Source organism: Metarhizium brunneum, chromosome 6, assembly GCF_013426205.1.
Source record: "Metarhizium brunneum chromosome 6, complete sequence".
Taxonomy (NCBI): Eukaryota; Fungi; Ascomycota; class Sordariomycetes; order Hypocreales; family Clavicipitaceae; genus Metarhizium; species Metarhizium brunneum.
Genome location: NC_089427.1, coordinates 3,172,941 through 3,191,436, shown reverse-complemented (window position 1 = coordinate 3,191,436; position 18,496 = coordinate 3,172,941). Strand labels below are relative to the sequence as shown.

General features: G+C 51.3%; 6 protein-coding genes across 6 annotated transcripts; 3 read left to right on the top strand and 3 right to left on the bottom strand.

The window, feature by feature from the left end:
• Window positions 1–3,980: 3,980 nt before the first annotated feature.
• FAN1 (Fanconi-associated nuclease 1) lies at window positions 3,981–6,610 on the bottom strand (the record flags this gene model as incomplete). The annotated part of the gene is made up of 2 exons (XM_014690554.1): window positions 3,981–6,042; window positions 6,096–6,610. The coding sequence occupies 2 exons, from the start codon at window positions 6,608–6,610 to the stop codon at window positions 3,981–3,983; spliced, it is 2,577 nt and encodes an 858-aa protein (XP_014546040.1).
• Window positions 6,611–6,863: 253 nt separating this feature from the next.
• SDC1 (COMPASS component SDC1) lies at window positions 6,864–7,475 on the top strand (the record flags this gene model as incomplete). Its single annotated transcript, XM_014690555.1, has 3 exons — window positions 6,864–7,043; window positions 7,124–7,332; window positions 7,400–7,475. The coding sequence occupies 3 exons, from the start codon at window positions 6,864–6,866 to the stop codon at window positions 7,473–7,475; spliced, it is 465 nt and encodes a 154-aa protein (XP_014546041.1).
• A 304-nt stretch (window positions 7,476–7,779) lies between these two features.
• RPS13 (40S ribosomal protein uS15) lies at window positions 7,780–8,496 on the bottom strand (the record flags this gene model as incomplete). The annotated part of the gene is made up of 4 exons (XM_014690556.1): window positions 7,780–7,953; window positions 8,040–8,086; window positions 8,206–8,238; window positions 8,295–8,496. The coding sequence occupies 4 exons, from the start codon at window positions 8,494–8,496 to the stop codon at window positions 7,780–7,782; spliced, it is 456 nt and encodes a 151-aa protein (XP_014546042.1).
• An 859-nt stretch (window positions 8,497–9,355) lies between these two features.
• Window positions 9,356–11,357, bottom strand: U2af50 (Splicing factor U2AF subunit; the record flags this gene model as incomplete). Its single annotated transcript, XM_014690557.1, has 5 exons — window positions 9,356–9,382; window positions 9,437–9,648; window positions 9,702–9,966; window positions 10,023–11,180; window positions 11,229–11,357. 5 exons carry the CDS (start codon window positions 11,355–11,357, stop codon window positions 9,356–9,358), a joined length of 1,791 nt encoding a protein of 596 aa, XP_014546043.1.
• Window positions 11,358–11,953: 596 nt separating this feature from the next.
• On the top strand, window positions 11,954–13,139 carry OGG1 (N-glycosylase/DNA lyase; the record flags this gene model as incomplete). The annotated part of the gene is made up of 2 exons (XM_066131609.1): window positions 11,954–12,325; window positions 12,378–13,139. The coding sequence occupies 2 exons, from the start codon at window positions 11,954–11,956 to the stop codon at window positions 13,137–13,139; spliced, it is 1,134 nt and encodes a 377-aa protein (XP_065987692.1).
• A 425-nt stretch (window positions 13,140–13,564) lies between these two features.
• Window positions 13,565–17,200, top strand: prp10 (U2 snRNP component prp10; the record flags this gene model as incomplete). Its single annotated transcript, XM_014690559.1, has 1 exon — window positions 13,565–17,200. One exon carries the CDS (start codon window positions 13,565–13,567, stop codon window positions 17,198–17,200), a length of 3,636 nt encoding a protein of 1,211 aa, XP_014546045.1.
• Window positions 17,201–18,496: the final 1,296 nt, after the last annotated feature.

The following is an 18,496-nucleotide window of genomic DNA, read 5'->3' as shown; positions in this document are numbered from 1 at the left end:
ATTGGACGTCTGTGCGCGTAGGTACGACACTAATACTCTGAACAAGCTGAATCCATGGCTGAAGGGTTATTTTTATCTATCCCATGGGCAGCACATGGGCTCAAATTACAAAGGGGCTCTCATCAAATTCCGGTTATTATTATTATTATTTCTACTCTCTCTCTTTCTCTCTCTCTTTGCATTTTTTACGCTGGACGGGAGGAGAGCCAATAAAGGATGTGTCTGGGATATTTTGGCATATGCGGGAGGCTTTCTTTCGATTGGGAGTTTGTGGCGTTTCTACAGAGTTGAGCCTTGGCTTAGGATCTTTATGACCTTGCACAGGTAACATCGGAATACGTTCGATACCACAGCGTGGAAAGGATGGTTGGAAGTGGGCCAGGCGAAGGGCAATGGGGAGGGGGGAAGGCAGACAGGCGCATAGAGTGGCGCAAAGATGATATAGGGCAATATACGGCTAAAATGATTGTAATGTCCCTTCGCAGTCATTGTGCATAGTCAGGCTCAAAAAATCAGCTGTGATGAGTGAAGATAACGAGGCGTCACCTGCATGTCGAGCCACGGGTGGAGATGATAGCGGTAACCAGCATTCACGGCGTGCAGCCGAGGGAACATCAGAACCGGCCATGGACATTGTTTATTTATTACGGAGCAGAGGTTTACGCAGTCTGCGTATGTACCGGGCCGCCAAACCAGGTCTGCGTAACCTGGGACATTGCGGGAAGGCCGCATTGTGAACGGCCGAGCCGGATGTACATACAGGCCAAGACACGACTAATAGAAACGACGTGGCGGTTGACATTGCTTACCTAGTTGCCAGCGCCGATAGTCGTACAGCCTACTTTGCAGTTAAATGAGGGTCCTGATCCTGCCCAGATGTCCTATCTCGGCCGGGGATAAAAGAGAGTATTTTGCCGCTCTACGGGCGGGGGAGGGGGATTCACGTCGAGGCCTGTCCGAGGAGATTGCAAAATACCCATGCAGGTTTCACTGTACGGACCTCTGCCGGGTCATTGTTATTGTCCAGTTTCTATTTTGAACAGTCCGGCGATTCGCGCTTCTCGTCTTGCTCTGTCTGTCTCGACGGTAGGACTGGGTCGACAAAGGGCCGCATATTGGGTCGCCATAGTGGACAGCGGCAGCAGCCATGCGAGGATGGGCTACGCGTGCTGCCTGCGGCAGTTCAGTCCGTCCCGGCTGACCGCAAGACAATGGAACACGTCAAGTACGGCTTCCTGGCCAGTTGTTCTTCTTCTCGACCTTCTGTACGGAGCCAGCGGCGGGCGTATCAGATGGCCGCCGCGTCTGCATTAGGCCGCGGTTGTTCTTTGCATTACACGGGGGGTTTTTAGCTGTGCGCGTTGACGGCAAGCTCATGGCCCGCGACTTTTCCCCCCCGCGTGTGTTCTCCTCCGTTGGCCTTTGTCCCGTTTTGCCTTTCCGGCAAGCAGGCGGCTTCACATCCTCGGGAGTTGTTCTCTTTTTTTCCCCCCCTTCCCGTCGAGGAGGTGCAAGTCCAAGTATCTATCGCGGGCATGACGCCAACATTACTGCCCCCACACCACTGCGGTTCTCGGACTCACACCCCCCCCCGCTTGTTCCTCTGCCTTCTGCCCCTCCCGGTCGTAAGTTGCCTTTTGGAGCTTTCGAGCACTTCTTGTCACCAGGTGAAGGAAGACTGGGCAGTCGAGCGCTAGCACGCCCCCCCCTGGACGACCTGGAACTGGAACTGGAAGTTGAAGGCGTCTTTTGCCGGCGCTGAGGGAGTCTCTGTGATTGGGGAGGATCCAGGTTTCCCCCAGTCGGAGCCTGCGACTTTCTCAAAAGCTAGGCCAAGCGTGGTTTCCGCTGGGCTAGAAATAAATACGCGTGTGTGAAGGAGAATCAGAAACAAAGAAAGAAAAAAAGGAAGGACCACCATGGAGGCATGTGGGGCCTCACCATCTAAGCGCCCGGAGAGAGACGGACTGGTCTTTTGATTGGCTGTCGCCCTGGTGCCTGTCACCCACCCGATGGTGGCGGGGTTTGTGATTGGCCGGGGTCTAAGCGCCGTGATGTGGGTGGGAGCACTACACCCATGCATGCCGCGAAAATGGAAATGGGTTAAAAAGCCTGTACGTATTGGTTTTTTTTTTTTTTTTTCATATTTGTGCTGGGAGAAGTTGGCCGATGAAATTTGGGGAAGGGGGGCAATGCATATGTACATATGGCTTTGATATGAAGAGGCATAACTATTATGAAATTTTGGTCTGTTGTGAGGTGTGGATATTTCTTGAGGGGATGAGGTTTTATTTGGGCAAAAATGGCAGCACGATGCTAGTTCCCCTCACTTCGTTTATCAAGATGGAGACTTTGAGGTTGCTTCGATCTGGTGACGACATCAGCTAGTGTACGAAGTACTTGGTGGCCTTTTCTTCAAGTGCTGGAAAGAGGCGAGAGGGGTGATGAGGCGTTTTTCGGGGGCGACCTCTCTGTGAAAGTGAAATGCCGTCTTCACGCGAGGACGATTGTTGGAGGGGGTGCGACGGGCAAACTTGTCGCTCTGTAAAGGTCATGAAGGGATTTTCTTTTCCTTGGCTCGAGTGTAGCAAGCTGGTGGCTTTGCAAGGCAGTGAGACCTTTAGCGGGGGAGAAAACGCCCCCGTGATCCGAGGGAATGGTTCCATCCTGTGATGTGTGTCAGAGGCACGGCGAGGGGTTTGCACTTGGCATCGTGATTCTGATATTTGTAATTTATTTCCACGTCTCCTTGCGATTGAATCTGGCTAGTTATTTGCTATTTTTGAATAGAGACAGTTTCCTTCCTTCCCCTCACACTATAGGCGTGAGATTCACGATATCCAGTCGTCCATTCTCTTCCGTGATGCAGCCCCCGTCTTCACAAGAATGTCTCTAAGCAACCGCCATGCCTATCTCGATGCATGTCCCAGTCTATGCCGTGGTCCAAGTTCCCCGTCTGTATAAAACAAGTAACGCACAACTTAACCCACTCATACTCATCACATCAACACGCCAACCATGCCGGCAAATCTCCAAGGCCCCCTCCCCCCAGGGATAACCCTCTTCTCCGCCAGCTCACCAACGTATTTTGTCTGGTTCTTATGTATGTACATCACCCCGGGTCCCTTATCCCACACTGAGTTGAAGGACGAGTTCTCACCGGGGCTGATTCCTTAGCGGGGTGACGTGGACAGGGGTCCTTGCCTCAAGTCCTAAAGATTCGTCCGGTTTCCCAAAACCCAGGCGGCTAAGGAGAATCCCTAGAGCAGGCCTCTGAAACGGGCCATCCAGATTCTAACAACGTTTCTAAAAATGTTACACGTAACAGCTAGAAACACCATGGAACATTTTGACGTGCGTTCCTGGAAATTTAGGGACGTCGGATAGCTGATAGTTTGCTTTTTTGGGTGCCAGCATTGTGCATTACATGCTTATGAACGAAATGAAGCGAACATGGTGATGAAACGGGTCCTGGTGGTATGGTTCGTGTGGAGTTTTGCTGGCCCTGGTTGTCATTGGTTCAAGGCGACGGTTTTTCTCTATAACATGGGTTTACTCCGTCCTGCGTCTGCAACTCCGCTTCCATCTCACGAGTAACTGTTTAGGAATTGTTAATGTTGCCAGGGTGCTCAAGAGAAAGAAGAAACAAGGTTTGAGAATTGCTTAACCCACACAATAGGTCAGAGCGTCTGATACAGAAGAACGGTTGGTCTCTGCAAGGCTTGTTCTTGGCTACCATTTCGTCTCTCGGTGGATTGGCGGCAATTATCTCCACTTCCATATGGAACTGCGCCAATGTGTCTGGCTCGACTGTACAATTACAGTTTACGCACAGCCTCGGATGCAGAATCTGGCAAGGCAGAAAGCACTCTGGAGTCGTCAAATGTATGTGCTTATACACCAAGCACAAGTAGGTATAGGTCGTACAAGACATTGCCAGTCAGCTTCACAAGGTTTGTGCTCATCGCCGTCCTGTATAATCAATCCACTTCTCTCACCTCCCTAGCAATGGCATTACACAAAGCCACCGTAACACCAGCGCCAGTAAGGACATGGATCCACAACCGCTGCGTATCGCTCAGCCGGTCGTTTGCGCTCTTGACTTCTGCAAACATGACTTCGCCTCTCGGTGCTTCCGGTGTGCTTCGGGCTCCTTCAGCTGACTGGTCATTTGCCCGCCAAAGGATTAGATCTGGCACCCCTCCCCCCCGGTGCTTGTATTCCTGGGCCATGACTTTGCATATGGCTGCTAGGGCACTGCCTTCGAAGCACCGTACCAGCTGCGCCATGTCGTCCACGTCAAAGTCCCAGTTTAAACCGACGACACTGGTCCTGCGCTCGTGTTCTCTATCCCAGACTTGTCGGAGGAACCGTTCGCCCTGTCCGTTGGCTATTTCAACGAGGCGGTGGTTGATCTCCGATGCTCTGGCGGAGAAGAAGGCATCTGTGTGTAGGTCCAAGGGGCAGGTCTGGTATTCCGTTTGGAACACGTTGGGTATGTAGAGAAACAGGATATCGTAGAAGAGATATGCAAAGATGGTGCGGATAGCTCCCCCTTCTGCGTGATATCCCTTCCAGCCCTGGGAACGGAAATGACTCAAGCACATCTCTTCCACGCTGCACTCGCCTCCAGTATCCAATTCGTCCAGCCAAACGGTCTTGGTTGAAGCCTGTTGAGCGCCAGGTTTAAGACTCGGAGACCTTTTCAACTGTATTCCTTCGACATTGATTTCGATGGGTTCTGCCAGCCGGACGTGTCCAAAGTCATGCTGTAATCGGCGTGGAATTCGCAACTTCCTTTCGAGCTTGATGAGTCGTTTTTGAAGATCATAGTGATGGATCAAATGGCAGTCGGGATCTTGTAGTGCTGTTTCACAGGTTGTAGCAGCTATTCTCTTCCACTGCTTCCTTCGCTGCTCCAAATCCCCAGACCCCTCATCATCACGCACAGTGGGCATGTAGTGCTCCTCCAGCAATGCCTTGCGTTGATACCATGAGCCTCGCCGAGCCAAGTGAAACAATTTCTGGTCTAACAGTTCCTCAAGGAGTCCATGCTCACGAGCATATTCTTTCCGTCTCCCCATTACCCACATAGCCTTTACAATAATCCTAGTATACGAATGCGCAGGATTGAATCTCCTAAGGTAGGCACCCTCACCCATTTCGTACACCATCCGCTCCTTTTCTCCCTCCTCGTTAACATATTGCTTCCATCGAGGGTAGACCATTTCAAAGATATCCATGATCCGTTGCAAATCCTCTTCGTTAGGAACTCCGCTAGACTCAAGTATGTTATCCACGTCTGCCTCCAGGCGAATACCCGCTTCAAATTCCAAAAGATGTAAACGTGAAGCAAATATGGTTGAGGTCCTGCATACAATGTACTCTGGGAAATTTCGTCTCGCAATCTTGGCCAGGATTATTGTGGTAAGTGATTTCTCCGTCCACTCAGTAGATCGATAAAACACCAAGTGCACTCGTTCAAAAAGCTTGTAGGTAAGCGGCGACAAGCGAATGCATGGTCCCAAAATGGCCAACATCTTCCTCAAAAAGTGCTCGTTTCGATTTAAATTTTGCCGCTTCAGGTGTCCATTCTTGCAAGATCCGGTAGACTCCTGGTCAGAGACAGAAACGTCAGAATCGCGACTGTTCTGCCGGCTCAATCCAAGCGCCATCAGCCCAAGTTGTTGTTGACTCATTCGACATAGACCTTTCACGAGTTCCGCCTTATTCTTTCCCTGGATTTTAGCATCCTTGGCCAGTGCTCTGAGTTCATCCAAGAGCAAAAGCGATGCTGCTTCTTCAACACTGTTGATGTAGTCTTCCGAAGCATCAGCAAATGCGAAGCTTGCTCCCAAGTTGAACCTCTCAAGGTCAAATCCCGAAACCAGCTCCTCAGTGTCTTGGCTATTTTTCGTTGGCAGTTTCTGGATGGCTTGCAAGGCTGCAATAGCCTCTTCGGGCTCTGAAATGTCGGAATAGTATCCTAAACGGCTGGACCGATGCCACGCTGCGGTTTTTCTGAGAAACAGGCGAACATATCTCCCACAAAGTTAGAGTCCATGCACAGTCGTGCATATAGCAATAGAACTTACAGATACTGTGCTTCGTATGACAATACTTTCCACCTCCTGAAAACTTCCATCTCTTTCTCATCAAACAGTTCCGATTCTTCTTCCAACACTGTATCGAGGGCGAGATTAAAGGCGTCCACATATATTGAGCTGCGTCCTTTGATCCATAAAGATTTGGTATTTGCGGTAGTCCCATCATTGTCGGCCTCTTTTTGGGAAGACCTCGTCTGTTCATATTCCTCAATTGCATCGGCATCTGTCTGTGTAGGTGGCAGGACATTCTCAAATGCAGTGGCTTCATGCAGGTATGAAGTATCCGCATCTTCACTGTGGTGCGACCCCCAATTAGTCTTCTTTTGCGACTCATTTCCATGGTCAGACTCTTCAGAGTCTGGAAAGTCCGGGCCTGGGTTCTTAATTTCATCTCGCTTCACGCGCTTTGGCGCCCGCTCACCGGCACTATCACGGTGAGACGCAGACCGGCAGCTTTCATCGCTTGTGTCAGACCGGTAAAAATGTGTGACAAACGCATCCATCGGTATCAGCACAATGCAAGACGCGATAGCGTTTCCTGCGACATCGAGCGTTGTCGATCTGGCAGACGCGACGGAGTTGGAAAGTGCAAACACGAAGTCAGCTGACCGCGTTGAAACAACTTACCCAAAGACGCCTTGCCTGAGCCACTTCAGCCACCACGGGCAATCAACCAGCGCGATCGCGGTCAAACCATCCACAATCCAGTAGTTCGATCCTTACAGGCATAATTCTACGTGAAAAATCACTGGCAGCATGGCAGACGAAATATCCAAATCAGAAGCGACTCCAGAGGCTTCTCGCGCATCCCCTATGGTTGACAAGGCTCCGACCAGCAACACCGCGGTCACCACCACGGCGGGGCACCAACCGCCTTCGATCGACACACCTCAAAAAGACGTTGTCATGTCCGATGCTCCAATTGACCAGGCAGCGGTGCGTTATTCGAAGTGCAAAGCGCTCCGTTGAGCTATCACCGCTGGAACGTCGTATTCTGCTAACACGGCGATACATAGTCACCGGCTCCTGCCAACCTAGCTCCCAGCCCAGCTCCAGCACGGACAGGCACTCCAGCTCTAGGTTCTCGAGCGCCGTCTGTACACCCCGACCCTGGCTTTACTATGCCTTCAGAAGCACCTGCACATGGTGATTCCACAAGAAGATACTTGAATACGAAAGTAACTGGTGTACTACTCGAGGGTATGAAGCAGTTGGCCAAGAACCAGTAAGCAACTTGAAAAAAAAAAAAACCAAAGCAAGACATGCTCGTGTACTCTTACTGACTCAATTAGGCCAACGGACCCTCTACGATGTCTGGGCGAATACCTTATTCAGAGGTCCAAGGAATTGGAGGGCAATGGTAGCTAAGTAGTGTGGACTCGGGGTTGGGACGCATTGTTGGACAAAACCACGCATAAGCAGGCGTTTAGGGAGCCATCCTTTAGGCACGATGAAAATGATACCACGGTTTCCAATTGAACGATTCAAAAGTTGGGCAGTCAAATTGCTTTCATTTTTTAAGCTCATTCGACCATTCGTCACGGTCATCCAGACCACGGACCAAGCATCAGGGCTTCTAAATGCAGGTTGTTCCATAATTTTCCTCCCCAACTCCGGGACCAAGTGAATCCGCCTTCCACGCGCTGCAACTATATCATCCTATTTCTCCGCTTTATGCGACAATGGTGGAGGCAGTAGCAGACTCGTACTTCCAGGTAGGAGGCAGAACGCCGACGGTCTTGTAGTAACGAGCCAGACGGTGGATTCGAGACTCGATAAGAATAAGGCGGAACTTGGAGTCCTTGTCCTTGCGGTTGCGCTCGAGGTGCTTGCGAACGGCAACAGCCTAGAGGGTAGCATGTTAGCACATTTCAAACATGGTCACAGGGCCCGACGAAACGAAACCAAAATTGCAGCACATGCTCGACATACCTTCTTGATCAGCATGTACAGGTCCTCAGGAAGCTCGGGGGCAAGGCCTGTCAAAATTCACTCTGTCAGTCTTGACCGCACAGAGGCAAAACCAGAGACATGTTTCTCTTGGTAGATGTGTATTTCCTTCACCACATTCGTATCAAACGTCTTCAGGGTACCATACCGTTCGACTTCAGGATTCGCAGAATTCGGTTACCTAGCGATACTCAGTTAGTAACAAAAGACATTCCTCGTTCGCTTTTCAAGACGTACCGGTGACGATCTTGACCTGGGCAACACCGTGGGAGTCACGGAGAATGACACCAATCTGCGAAGGGGTAGCACCCTTTCTGGCAAGCTTGCAGATCTGCTCAACGACCTGCTCGGGGGTGGTCTTCAACCACGCAGGCGCGGCGCGAGAGTATGGGATCGCGGAGGCAGAAATGCCCTTTCCCTTGCTGTGAAGTCTACCCATCTTGGCTGTGTTGTCTTGCTGGTCGACAATGAAGGAATGGTCGGGGAGTTCAGTTGGCGAGGTCGCAAGTCTCGAAGTCTTGTGTGGAGCAGCAAATTTTCGCTTAGTTAGGGCAGAATGTGTGGGCAGTCGCAGGGACAGCCACAGCAGGGCAGCAGGGGCCGTTCAATCACATGCATTATCACGTGGTGCTGGTCCAGCTATCCAAGGTGGGGACCTTGGCGGCAGACTACTAATAATTTGGCAGCATGGCTTTTTTTTTCCTGATTCTTCTTCGTCCGCCTGGTGTTATCACTCCGAATTGCATACCAAGTCAATTGTCAATCTGCTGTCAATCAGCTTTTGTAATGCTTAACTGTAAGTCGTCGCATTTCTATCATGCCTACACATTTCCAAGGCGTACCTATATGATGATAAGAACACAATTGTTTCATTATTTCTGGTACCTCTTATGTTAGAGTCTTCGGACTCGATGAATGAACTGGACTTCTGATCTCTCGCCAACACCACACTTCCCACTTGTTTCATCAATTTGCACGTCAGGATAGCATTTACTAACAAGAACGAAGATTCTGCAGAGCTTAATAGTCGCTATTAGTCTAGAAACCGCGTTGCGATTTTTGCCGTAGCTGTGCTGTTATTTTTAGTCCCATTTCATATTCCCACGACTCCAATTCCGCCCAGATCTGTTACAGGTCGCATTTTAAGTCAGGCATCATCCTCATCACCTTACAAGCCTTACTGTTTTACAAAAATAGAAGAATACAGATTTTTTTTTTTTTGAAAGATTTCCATTTCCCACGTCTAGCTAGCCAACTTATGTGTCTGCCCTGGGTTGCTCGATGCACCATGAGTGATCTCACCAGGCACCCACGTCGAAATTTTCCTAAGCATTGGATTAGCTACGAATACACTGTGTAACGCGGCGGAGAAGGCTTACTTCAGGGAAGTATGTGGTAACGACGGTTCGGTCGGCAAACTTTCTGCCTGCCAATGCAGTCAATGCCTTGTGGCAAGAGTCTGGCGTGTCAAACTTGACGAATATCTTGCCGACTCCGGCAGACTGTCGGCTGCCACCCACTGGGCGGGGAATCTTGAGTTCCAGGATATTTCCAAACTTGGAGCATTCCTCGCGGACATCCTCGCAGATTTCTAGTAACATAATTAGTATGGCCAAAGCCACATCGTAGAAAACAACAACGTACCTTCGTATTCTTCCGTGTCCATTAACTCTTCTGGGGTCACCATATTGAGGAGTTGAAGCACGCGTCCCTTCTCGGCATCGGTAGAAGTCTGAGAGGCGAGACCGCTGATGGCTGTGATACCAACATCGAAATTGGCAACCTGAGTGGGACCAATGCTAGCCTTTAAGACTTTCAGCTTCTTGCCCCCGACGTCCATGCCATTTAAGGCGTTCAGCGCGGGCTCGTTGGCAGAACCGGGCTCGAGATATTCCGCAAAGGCAATACCCTATCACATGTCAGTATACAGTGTTGATGCTTGGATGTCACTTAAGAAAACACTACCCTTGATTCTTCAGTGCTGCTGTCTTTTACGAGAACAAATGCCTTCGGCTTTCCAAATGCAGCGAGGAGTTCAATTATCTGATCCTCGGTAAGGAACGTCGGGATGTTCGTGATGGACAACTTGTGCACCGTGTCAGGTACGACATTTGATACGACATTGGGGTCGTAAGCCATTTCCTCGGGGATAGCTGGCATAACGTAGTCCTTGGGACGTCGAATTGATAAGCCCTGTTTCTCACCACCGTCTCCATTCATGGTGTCGTCTGCCTCCATATTTATGCCGTCCAAAGCAAGAGCCACGGTAGCATCACCAGCATTCCTGAATTCCAAGACTGCAAACGACCGGTCGGTTGAGAACTGGCAGAGGTTGCATGGATCCGAGCTCTCAATAACATTCAGGCCATTGAGCTGAAGGTTGAAAAAGGATAGAAGGTTCTCCTCGCTGTTTCCTTCGGGGATGTTGGAAACAATAAGACGCTTCGCTTGACGAGAGTTGCTTGCTTTCAGACCAGCACTCGAAACGCCACCATTTGGCTCTTTCATAAAAGCCTGGAGCTTTGTAGGGTCCATCGGCTGCTGTCGCGGGGCTCCGGGCAATGGGAACATACCCGACAGCTTTGCCTGTTCAGCCGTTACCAATTCGTACCCCGGTGGTTTAATATCCCATTGAGTCATCCTCCTCTTCCTTTCCAGAACCGGGGTAATGTCTGTCAAGTCCGGGGTGGGTTCTCGTGGCTTTGCAGGAGATGGGCTTCTGCGACTCTCTTGTCGTGCAAAACCATCATCTCGTCGATCTCCGCCCCGGCCACCACGGCGACGATCATCGACGCCTTCTCGGTCTCGCCTGTTGGGTCTATCGTCTTCATCGCGCCGGGCATCTCTGCGCGAGGAACCTCGATCTCGATCCCAGTCGCGCTCTCCCCTTCGATCGCGTCCAGAATATCTGTCCTCTCGTTCTCTGTCGCGGTGGTTGCGGCTGGAGGAATAGGCATCTACATCACCACCATCTCCACGACGATGCCCACCACGATGGTCTGGTGACCTTGATCGTCTGCGATCACGGTGACGGTCCCCCCGATCCCGGTCTCTCTCACGGTCGCGGTCACGATCCCGGTCTCTATGGCGGTCGCGGCGGTCTTCTCGATCTCCCCTAGAAGTCTGTACGGTGGTTAAATAAGGTAATTTGCGGTGGCTTGACAAACTTACAGGATAGTCCCGACCGCTTCGGCCCTCTGCTTTGACACGGCATGAGGTTAGCAATGCTCCCAAGTGTTCAGGTTGATCAAAGATTTCAGGGTACGAACCGCCACGTGACGAATAACTGTCCCCGTTCATAATTCGCGACAACAAGTCACAACCTCGGGCGATCAATAGGCCGCACGAATCTGATGATTCGGGTATGTAGTCGGCAGCGTCGAAGATCTCGCTACGACTTGGTGTTCGAGTTTCAACTGTTCAACTCGGGCGAGGCTGGAGCTTTTTCGCTGCGAGGGGCTAGCCTATTTTGGGCCTAGCTCAACTACTCAATGTGTGATTGTGGTGCCGGCAGAGCCCATGCAGCGGTTGATCCGCGGGTTCAATGCCAGGGTGCCAACCAAAAGTACCAAGGTACGTATCTTCAGACTTCAGGGTAAATCCATTCAATGACCTTCAGCCATTGCAGGTAAATCGAACCTCAGGACTGGGTGGTTGGTTACCATTTTATTCATTATTCATTCAGTCTCACCCTTCTTTTCTTTGTCTTTCATCTGGCAGCTACGTGATTTTGATTTCTATGATTACGCAGTAATGTGTATAAAACGAGCAACGGAGTGGCGGAAGTTGCCTATGAGCCTCTCAGAGCTCTGCATCGACACGACATTGAGATGTGGTCAGTCGTTTAGATGGCGCAAAATAAGTGATGAGTGGTTAGTATTGCAGTGACTTTACAAATGGCGTGGCTTCTCACTGTTTATCAAAGGACATGTACTCTCCAAGGCCGGATACTGTCTCTGAGGCAGGACCCTTCCCATCTCCATTACAGGGTTACCTGGCCGGAATATCAGGATGCTCTCCCGACGCCGCCATCACGCAGAGTCACAGATGAACTCAATCAAGACGACACGGAGGAGCTTGTTCGTCGATACTTTAGCTTGAACCTTGACCTTGGTGCTCTATACGATCAGTGGTCAAAATCGGACCCTAATTTTCAGAAGAAAGCCCCTGAGTTTAAGGGTGTGCGAATTCTTAGCCAGGATGCCTGGGAAGCGCTGATATGCTTCATATGCAGCAGTAACAACAACATCAGTCGCATTTCTCAAATGGTGAATCATACCAAGTTGACCCGAGGATGTTTGCGTTTCCTAACCTCTACAGGTCCATAAACTATGCAATCATTACGGGCCCCTCATCGGCTACATTGATGGAGAACCCATGCACGACTTTCCCACTCCCGAATCTCTTACTGGCAAAAATGTCGAATCACATCTACGAGAGCTAGGTTTCGGCTATCGTGCGAAATATATTGCGAATACGGCTCGCGTAGTTGCCCTCGAGAAACCATCCTCATGGCTTGAATCGCTCCGTAATCCTCGACACTCTGGGCCCAGACTCTCGTCAAGTGCGGGCAGTAGCAACCCAACATACAAGGGAGCCCACGAAGCACTGCTGTCATTAACTGGTGTCGGACCAAAGGTTGCTGACTGCGTATGTCTTATGGGCCTCGGTTGGGGTGAATCTGTTCCGGTGGACACACACGTGTGGCAGATAGCGCAGAGAGATTACAAATTCGGCAAGTCAAAAGCGAAGACGTTCAACAAAGCAATGTATGATGCAGTCGGGGACCATTTCCGGACCATTTGGGGTGACTATGCAGGATGGGCGCACTCGGTGTTGTTTACGGCTGATCTCAGAGAGTTTTCAAATCGCACAGGCAAGACTCAACCGGTGGAAGAGGTCGAACCGGTCCGGGTGAAATCTGAGATCCAGGAAGAAGTCATACTGAGTGGGCCAAGAAAGAGGCGATCGGCTGTTGATGCAAAAGCGAGAAGCAATACAGTGGTCGAAAATGTAGGAGAGCGCAAAAGTATCGAGACGATCTCCTTACATAAGCGCAGGAGGACGCGGGGGAGCTCCTAGAAGACGGGGAGGAAAACTGTACGTCCAGACAAATACGGGTAGCTCGGATACCATATAACACAAATGACGATTGACACGTAAAAACCGCCAATCATATCGAATGGTTATATCAATTATTTGCAAGAAACAGAGAGCCCAGCCCAAGTGTACCATTTCTGACATGGACAAGATTGTCCAGCTTCCACGGGTGCACACATGTGCCAAGAGTTCTGGATGGTCGGATAAACGTCGGCAGGGGCTTGCCGCTACAGCTCTCTGAGACTTTTCGCCGCCTCAGCTTGGGCTAGCTGGAAAGTCTCGTTCACCTTCAACCCCCAACCCCCATCGAGGCTGCCTATCCATGTGCAACGGGAACTCTGGAATTTCGTCTTGCGATCTGGAACCGGGATGAGGTGAATAAAAAAAGAAGAATTTGCTGAGTCAAGATGTCCGACGCAGATTTCGACACGATCGCGAAGCTCCAGCGCGAGCGAAACGCTGCGAAGAAAAGCTCGCGCGCGCTGGATGCGTCAACTCAGCGCAACGACGACAGGAGACAGAAGCTCACGGATAGCGCTGATAATGAGCTATATGAGCGTGATGGAGGCGACAAATTTGCAGGATACCACACGTCGCTGCCGATGGGGGATGAGGATGATGATATGGATGAAGACAATACCCGGCGGCTCGTGGGCCAATATACTGCATCGCGAGACATGATCGACGAGTTTGCCAGAGGAAATGGAGTGGAAGAAGATGATATTCTTGCGGGAAAAGGCGAGAAGAGCGGTCGAATTACTGACCGCGAAACCGACTACCAGAAACGTCGATTTAATCGAGTTTTGACGCCTACCAGAGCCGATCCTTTTGCAGAGAACCGACAGGCCGGAGCCGCCGAGAATGGGGCAACCTACAGAGAAATCATGGAAGCCCGCGAACTAGATAAAGAGGAGGAACGTGTTCGAAAGGCTATTCAGGACAAGCTCAATGGCGAAGACAACGAGGCCGAGGCCCAGCCGACGTTGCGAGACGTGGACAAGGAGAACGCCGAGGCCGGATCGACTGAGGCTGTTACGGCAGGACGAAAGCGAAAGAAGAGATGGGATGTATCCTCTGCACCAGCTGAGGAACAGCCTCAGGATAAGGCCGAGGAGGTGAAGCCAAAGCGTTCAAGATGGGACCAAGCACCATCCATCGGCGACGGAGAGACCACCAAAAAGCGCTCCCGATGGGACCAAGCCCCTTCAGCGACACCCATGGGTAACCAAGGACTTGCTACCCCGATGCATCCAACTCAAGCTCCCGGTGCCTTACCGCCGGCCTTTGGAAACGATATCTCTGCCCGTAATCTCCCCCTCAGCGATGAAGAGCTAGATATGCTACTGCCGGGTGAAAATGAAGGATATAAGATTTTGGAGCCACCTCCTGGGTATGAACCTGTTCGCGCCCCGGCACATAAGCTGATGGCAACGCCGGCTCCAGCGACAGGCTTCATGATGCAGGATCCGGATCAAGTGAGGCTAGGGGGCAGACCGGTGCCGGCTGAGCTCTCTGGTGTAGGTGATTTGCAGTTCCTCAAGCCAGAGGATATGGCGTACTTTGGCAAGCTCAACGACGGAGCAGACGAGAACGCCCTATCTGTGGAGGAGCTGAAGGAGCGCAAAATCATGCGGCTCCTGCTTAAAATCAAGAATGGAACCCCACCTATGCGAAAGACGGCCCTTCGGCAAATTACAGACAATGCGAGGAACTTTGGGGCCGGACCATTATTTGCTCAAATCCTACCACTTCTCATGGAGAAGTCTCTGGAGGACCAAGAACGCCATCTCTTGGTCAAGGTCATTGATCGAATTCTATACAAACTGGATGATTTAGTGCGGCCCTACGTTCACAGAATCCTTGTGGTTATTGAGCCGTTGCTCATTGACCAAGACTACTATGCCCGAGTCGAAGGTCGTGAGATTATCTCCAATGTGGCAAAAGCCGCTGGTTTGGCGACTATGATTAGCGTCATGCGGCCAGATATCGACCATCCTGACGAATATGTGCGTAACACAACCGCCAGAGCCTTCGCGGTTGTGGCGTCTGCTCTCACCATTCCAGCGTTGCTGCCCTTTTTGCGAGCCGTCTGCCGAAGCAAGAAATCATGGCACGCCAGACATACCGGTGTGAAGATTGTTCAGCAGATTGCCATTCTGATGGGCTGTGCTGTCCTGCCGCATCTCAAAGGTCTTGTTGAGTGCATTGCTCCCAACTTGAACGATGAGCAGACAAAGGTTAGGACCGTGACCAGTTTGGCCATTGCAGCTTTGGCAGAGGCATCCAACCCATACGGTATTGAGAGCTTCGACGATATTTTGAACCCTCTGTGGACTGGTGCGCGTAAACAGCGTGGCAAGGGGCTTGCTGGCTTTCTCAAGGCGGTTGGATACATTATTCCTCTCATGGACGAAGAGTATGCCAATTACTACACCAGTCAAATTATGGAGATTCTCTTGCGAGAATTTTCTTCCCCCGACGAGGAGATGAAGAAGGTTGTGCTCAAGGTCGTCTCCCAGTGCGCAGGCACGGAGGGTGTTACGGCGGGCTATCTCAAGGAACACGTGCTCGATGAGTTTTTCAAGAGTTTCTGGGTGAGGAGAATGGCCCTCGACAAGCGGAACTACAAGCAAGTTGTGGAGACGACGTTCGATATTGGACAAAAGGTTGGTGTCAGCGAGATCCTGGAAAGAATCGTCAGCAACCTAAAAGATGAGAGTGAGGCGTACCGCAAAATGACGGTGGAAACCACTGAGAAGCTTGTGGCTAGTCTTGGCGCCGCAGATATCGGCGAGCGGTTGGAGGAGAGGCTGGTGGACGGCATTCTGCATGCGTTCCAGGAACAGAGTGTCGAAGACGTCGTTATGCTCAACGGCTTCGGCTCTGTAGTCAACGCCCTGGGCACACGATGCAAGCCGTATCTGCCCCAGATTGTCGGCACGATTCGCTGGAGGCTGAACAACAAGTCTGCCACCGTGCGACAGCAGGCCGCCGATCTCATTTCGCGAATCGCCATGGTCATGCAGCAGTGCGGTGAAGACGCCCTCATGGGCGAGCTTGGCATCATCTTGTACGAGTACCTCGGCGAAGAGTACCCCGAAGTTCTTGGGTCCATCCTGGGCGCCCTGCGATCCATTGTGACGGTCGTAGGTATCAGCCAGATGCAGCCTCCTATCAAGGACTTGCTGCCTCGCCTCACGCCCATTCTTCGCAATCGTCACGAGAAGGTCCAGGAAAACACCATCGATCTTGTGGGACGTATTGCGGACCGCGGGCCCGAGAGCGTCAACGCCCGTGAATGGATGCGCATCTGCTTCGAGCTGCTGGACATGCTCAAGGCTCACAAGAAGGGTATCCGACGAGCCGCCAACAATACGTTTGGTTTCATCGCCAAGGCCATCGGCCCGCAGGACGTCCTCGCCACGCTCCTGAACAACCTCCGTGTCCAGGAGCGTCAGTCTCGAGTCAACACAGCCGTCGCCATTGGCATCGTCGCAGAGACGTGCGCACCCTTCACCGTGCTCCCAGCCCTGATGAACGAGTACCGGGTCCCCGAGCTCAATGTGCAAAACGGCGTGCTCAAATCACTCTCCTTTTTATTCGAGTACATTGGCGAAATGGCCAAGGACTACGTCTACGCCGTAACCCCTCTCCTAGAAGACGCCCTTATCGACCGGGACCAGGTCCACCGCCAAACAGCCGCATCTGTCGTCAAGCACATCGCCCTCGGCGTCATTGGGCTCGGCTGCGAAGACGCCATGGTCCATCTGCTGAACCTCCTCTTCCCCAACCTGTTTGAAACCAGCCCTCACGTCATCGACCGCATCGTCGAAGCCGTCGAAGCCATCAGGATGGCTGTCGGGCCGGGTGTCGTGCTCAACTACGTCTGGGCAGGCCTTTTCCACCCGGCCCGCAAAGTCCGCACCCCATACTGGCGCCTCTACAATGATGCCTATGTCCAGTGTGCTGATGCCATGGTCCCGTACTATCCAAACCTGGATGAGGAGAAGATTGACCGACCTGAATTGGCGATTGTATTGTGAGAAGAAGGGGGGGGGGGGGGGTGGAGAGGATATCCCTGGTTGATGTACGTTTCTATCAACAGCGCGTTGGGCTGGACGGATTAAAAATAAAATACGGCGGGAGTGTATAATTGGTCCTTTGCAAAGTTTTATTTTGTCTGGGGTAATTACGCTGGGGCATTTTGTAATGTTGTAGAGGAAAACGGATTGCGGGAGCATTTTAATGCACAACAGGCGTTTTTCTTACCCTTTTTTCTTTTTGCTATATAGCCAGAACTGTATTATTGATTGGACTTTGCCCGTGCCCGTCTGTGTTGCCCGCCGTTTGTGGCACGTCTTGTGAAGGACTGAGAGTACGTTGCATACTTATACCTTGGGCAGCTTCTGCTACAAATATTGTCAGCATCGGGTACCTCTGTCTCTGTCTCTCTCTCGCAGGGTGAACTCTTGGACATGCCCCTGATGTGTTTCCTAGGGATGGGAGTAACGGGCAATCAACGGTTCGTGCTTCTACGGCGGTGCCCGGTGCTCGTTTCAGTGTCAGGATGTGTTCATGCAGCACGAGGCTCATCAGGGCAGCTTTTGTACTCGGCCCCGGGTGAAGAAGCCAGAAAGGTACGTCGTTTCAATAACTTGGCTTTACGGTTTGGCCGTCCACTGCTCACGATTGTCGGCATGAAGGGATATAACTGCGTGAAGGGCATCGGCCAAAACTCGGTAATGCGAAAGAAGAAGTATACTTGGTCGAGGCATCTTTTGCCAGCCTTGCAATTTGATCTGTTCTCAACGGCTAGATATCAAGCGTCGACCATGTCACTCACAAGAAGATGATTTTTATCACGCCACAGAGTCAACCACCCGGTTCTCTCCGCGCAACGTCAACGACATCTGTATAATATGGCCGCCACATCCAAAGCACAATCGAGATTTGTATATAGAATGTACTATCCTGATTCACGTCCAGCTTCAGCGACACGTCCCCTCTGCCCTAATCCACCACGCCTACGGAGCAAACCATCTTAACCCGCTGCCTTTCCTCCTGGTATAAAAGAACGCATCTTGAGTTGCACATACACCTCCAAGTTCCACAAGACATAAAATGGTCCTTGCCACGAGTCAACAAAGCCAAAGCCGCAAGCGCCACGTCCAGCGGCTGAATAGCTTTTTTCCTTCTCACTCTCTCGCACTCCGGGATTCCATTTGAACGCCCTAGTCATACAAGCGAGCTCATACTCCTCGTGGTCATGCCAGTTCTCCATCCACATTTTGTCTTACCATGATCAGGCAAGTCAACGGGCATAGTGGGTATCGTGTGGT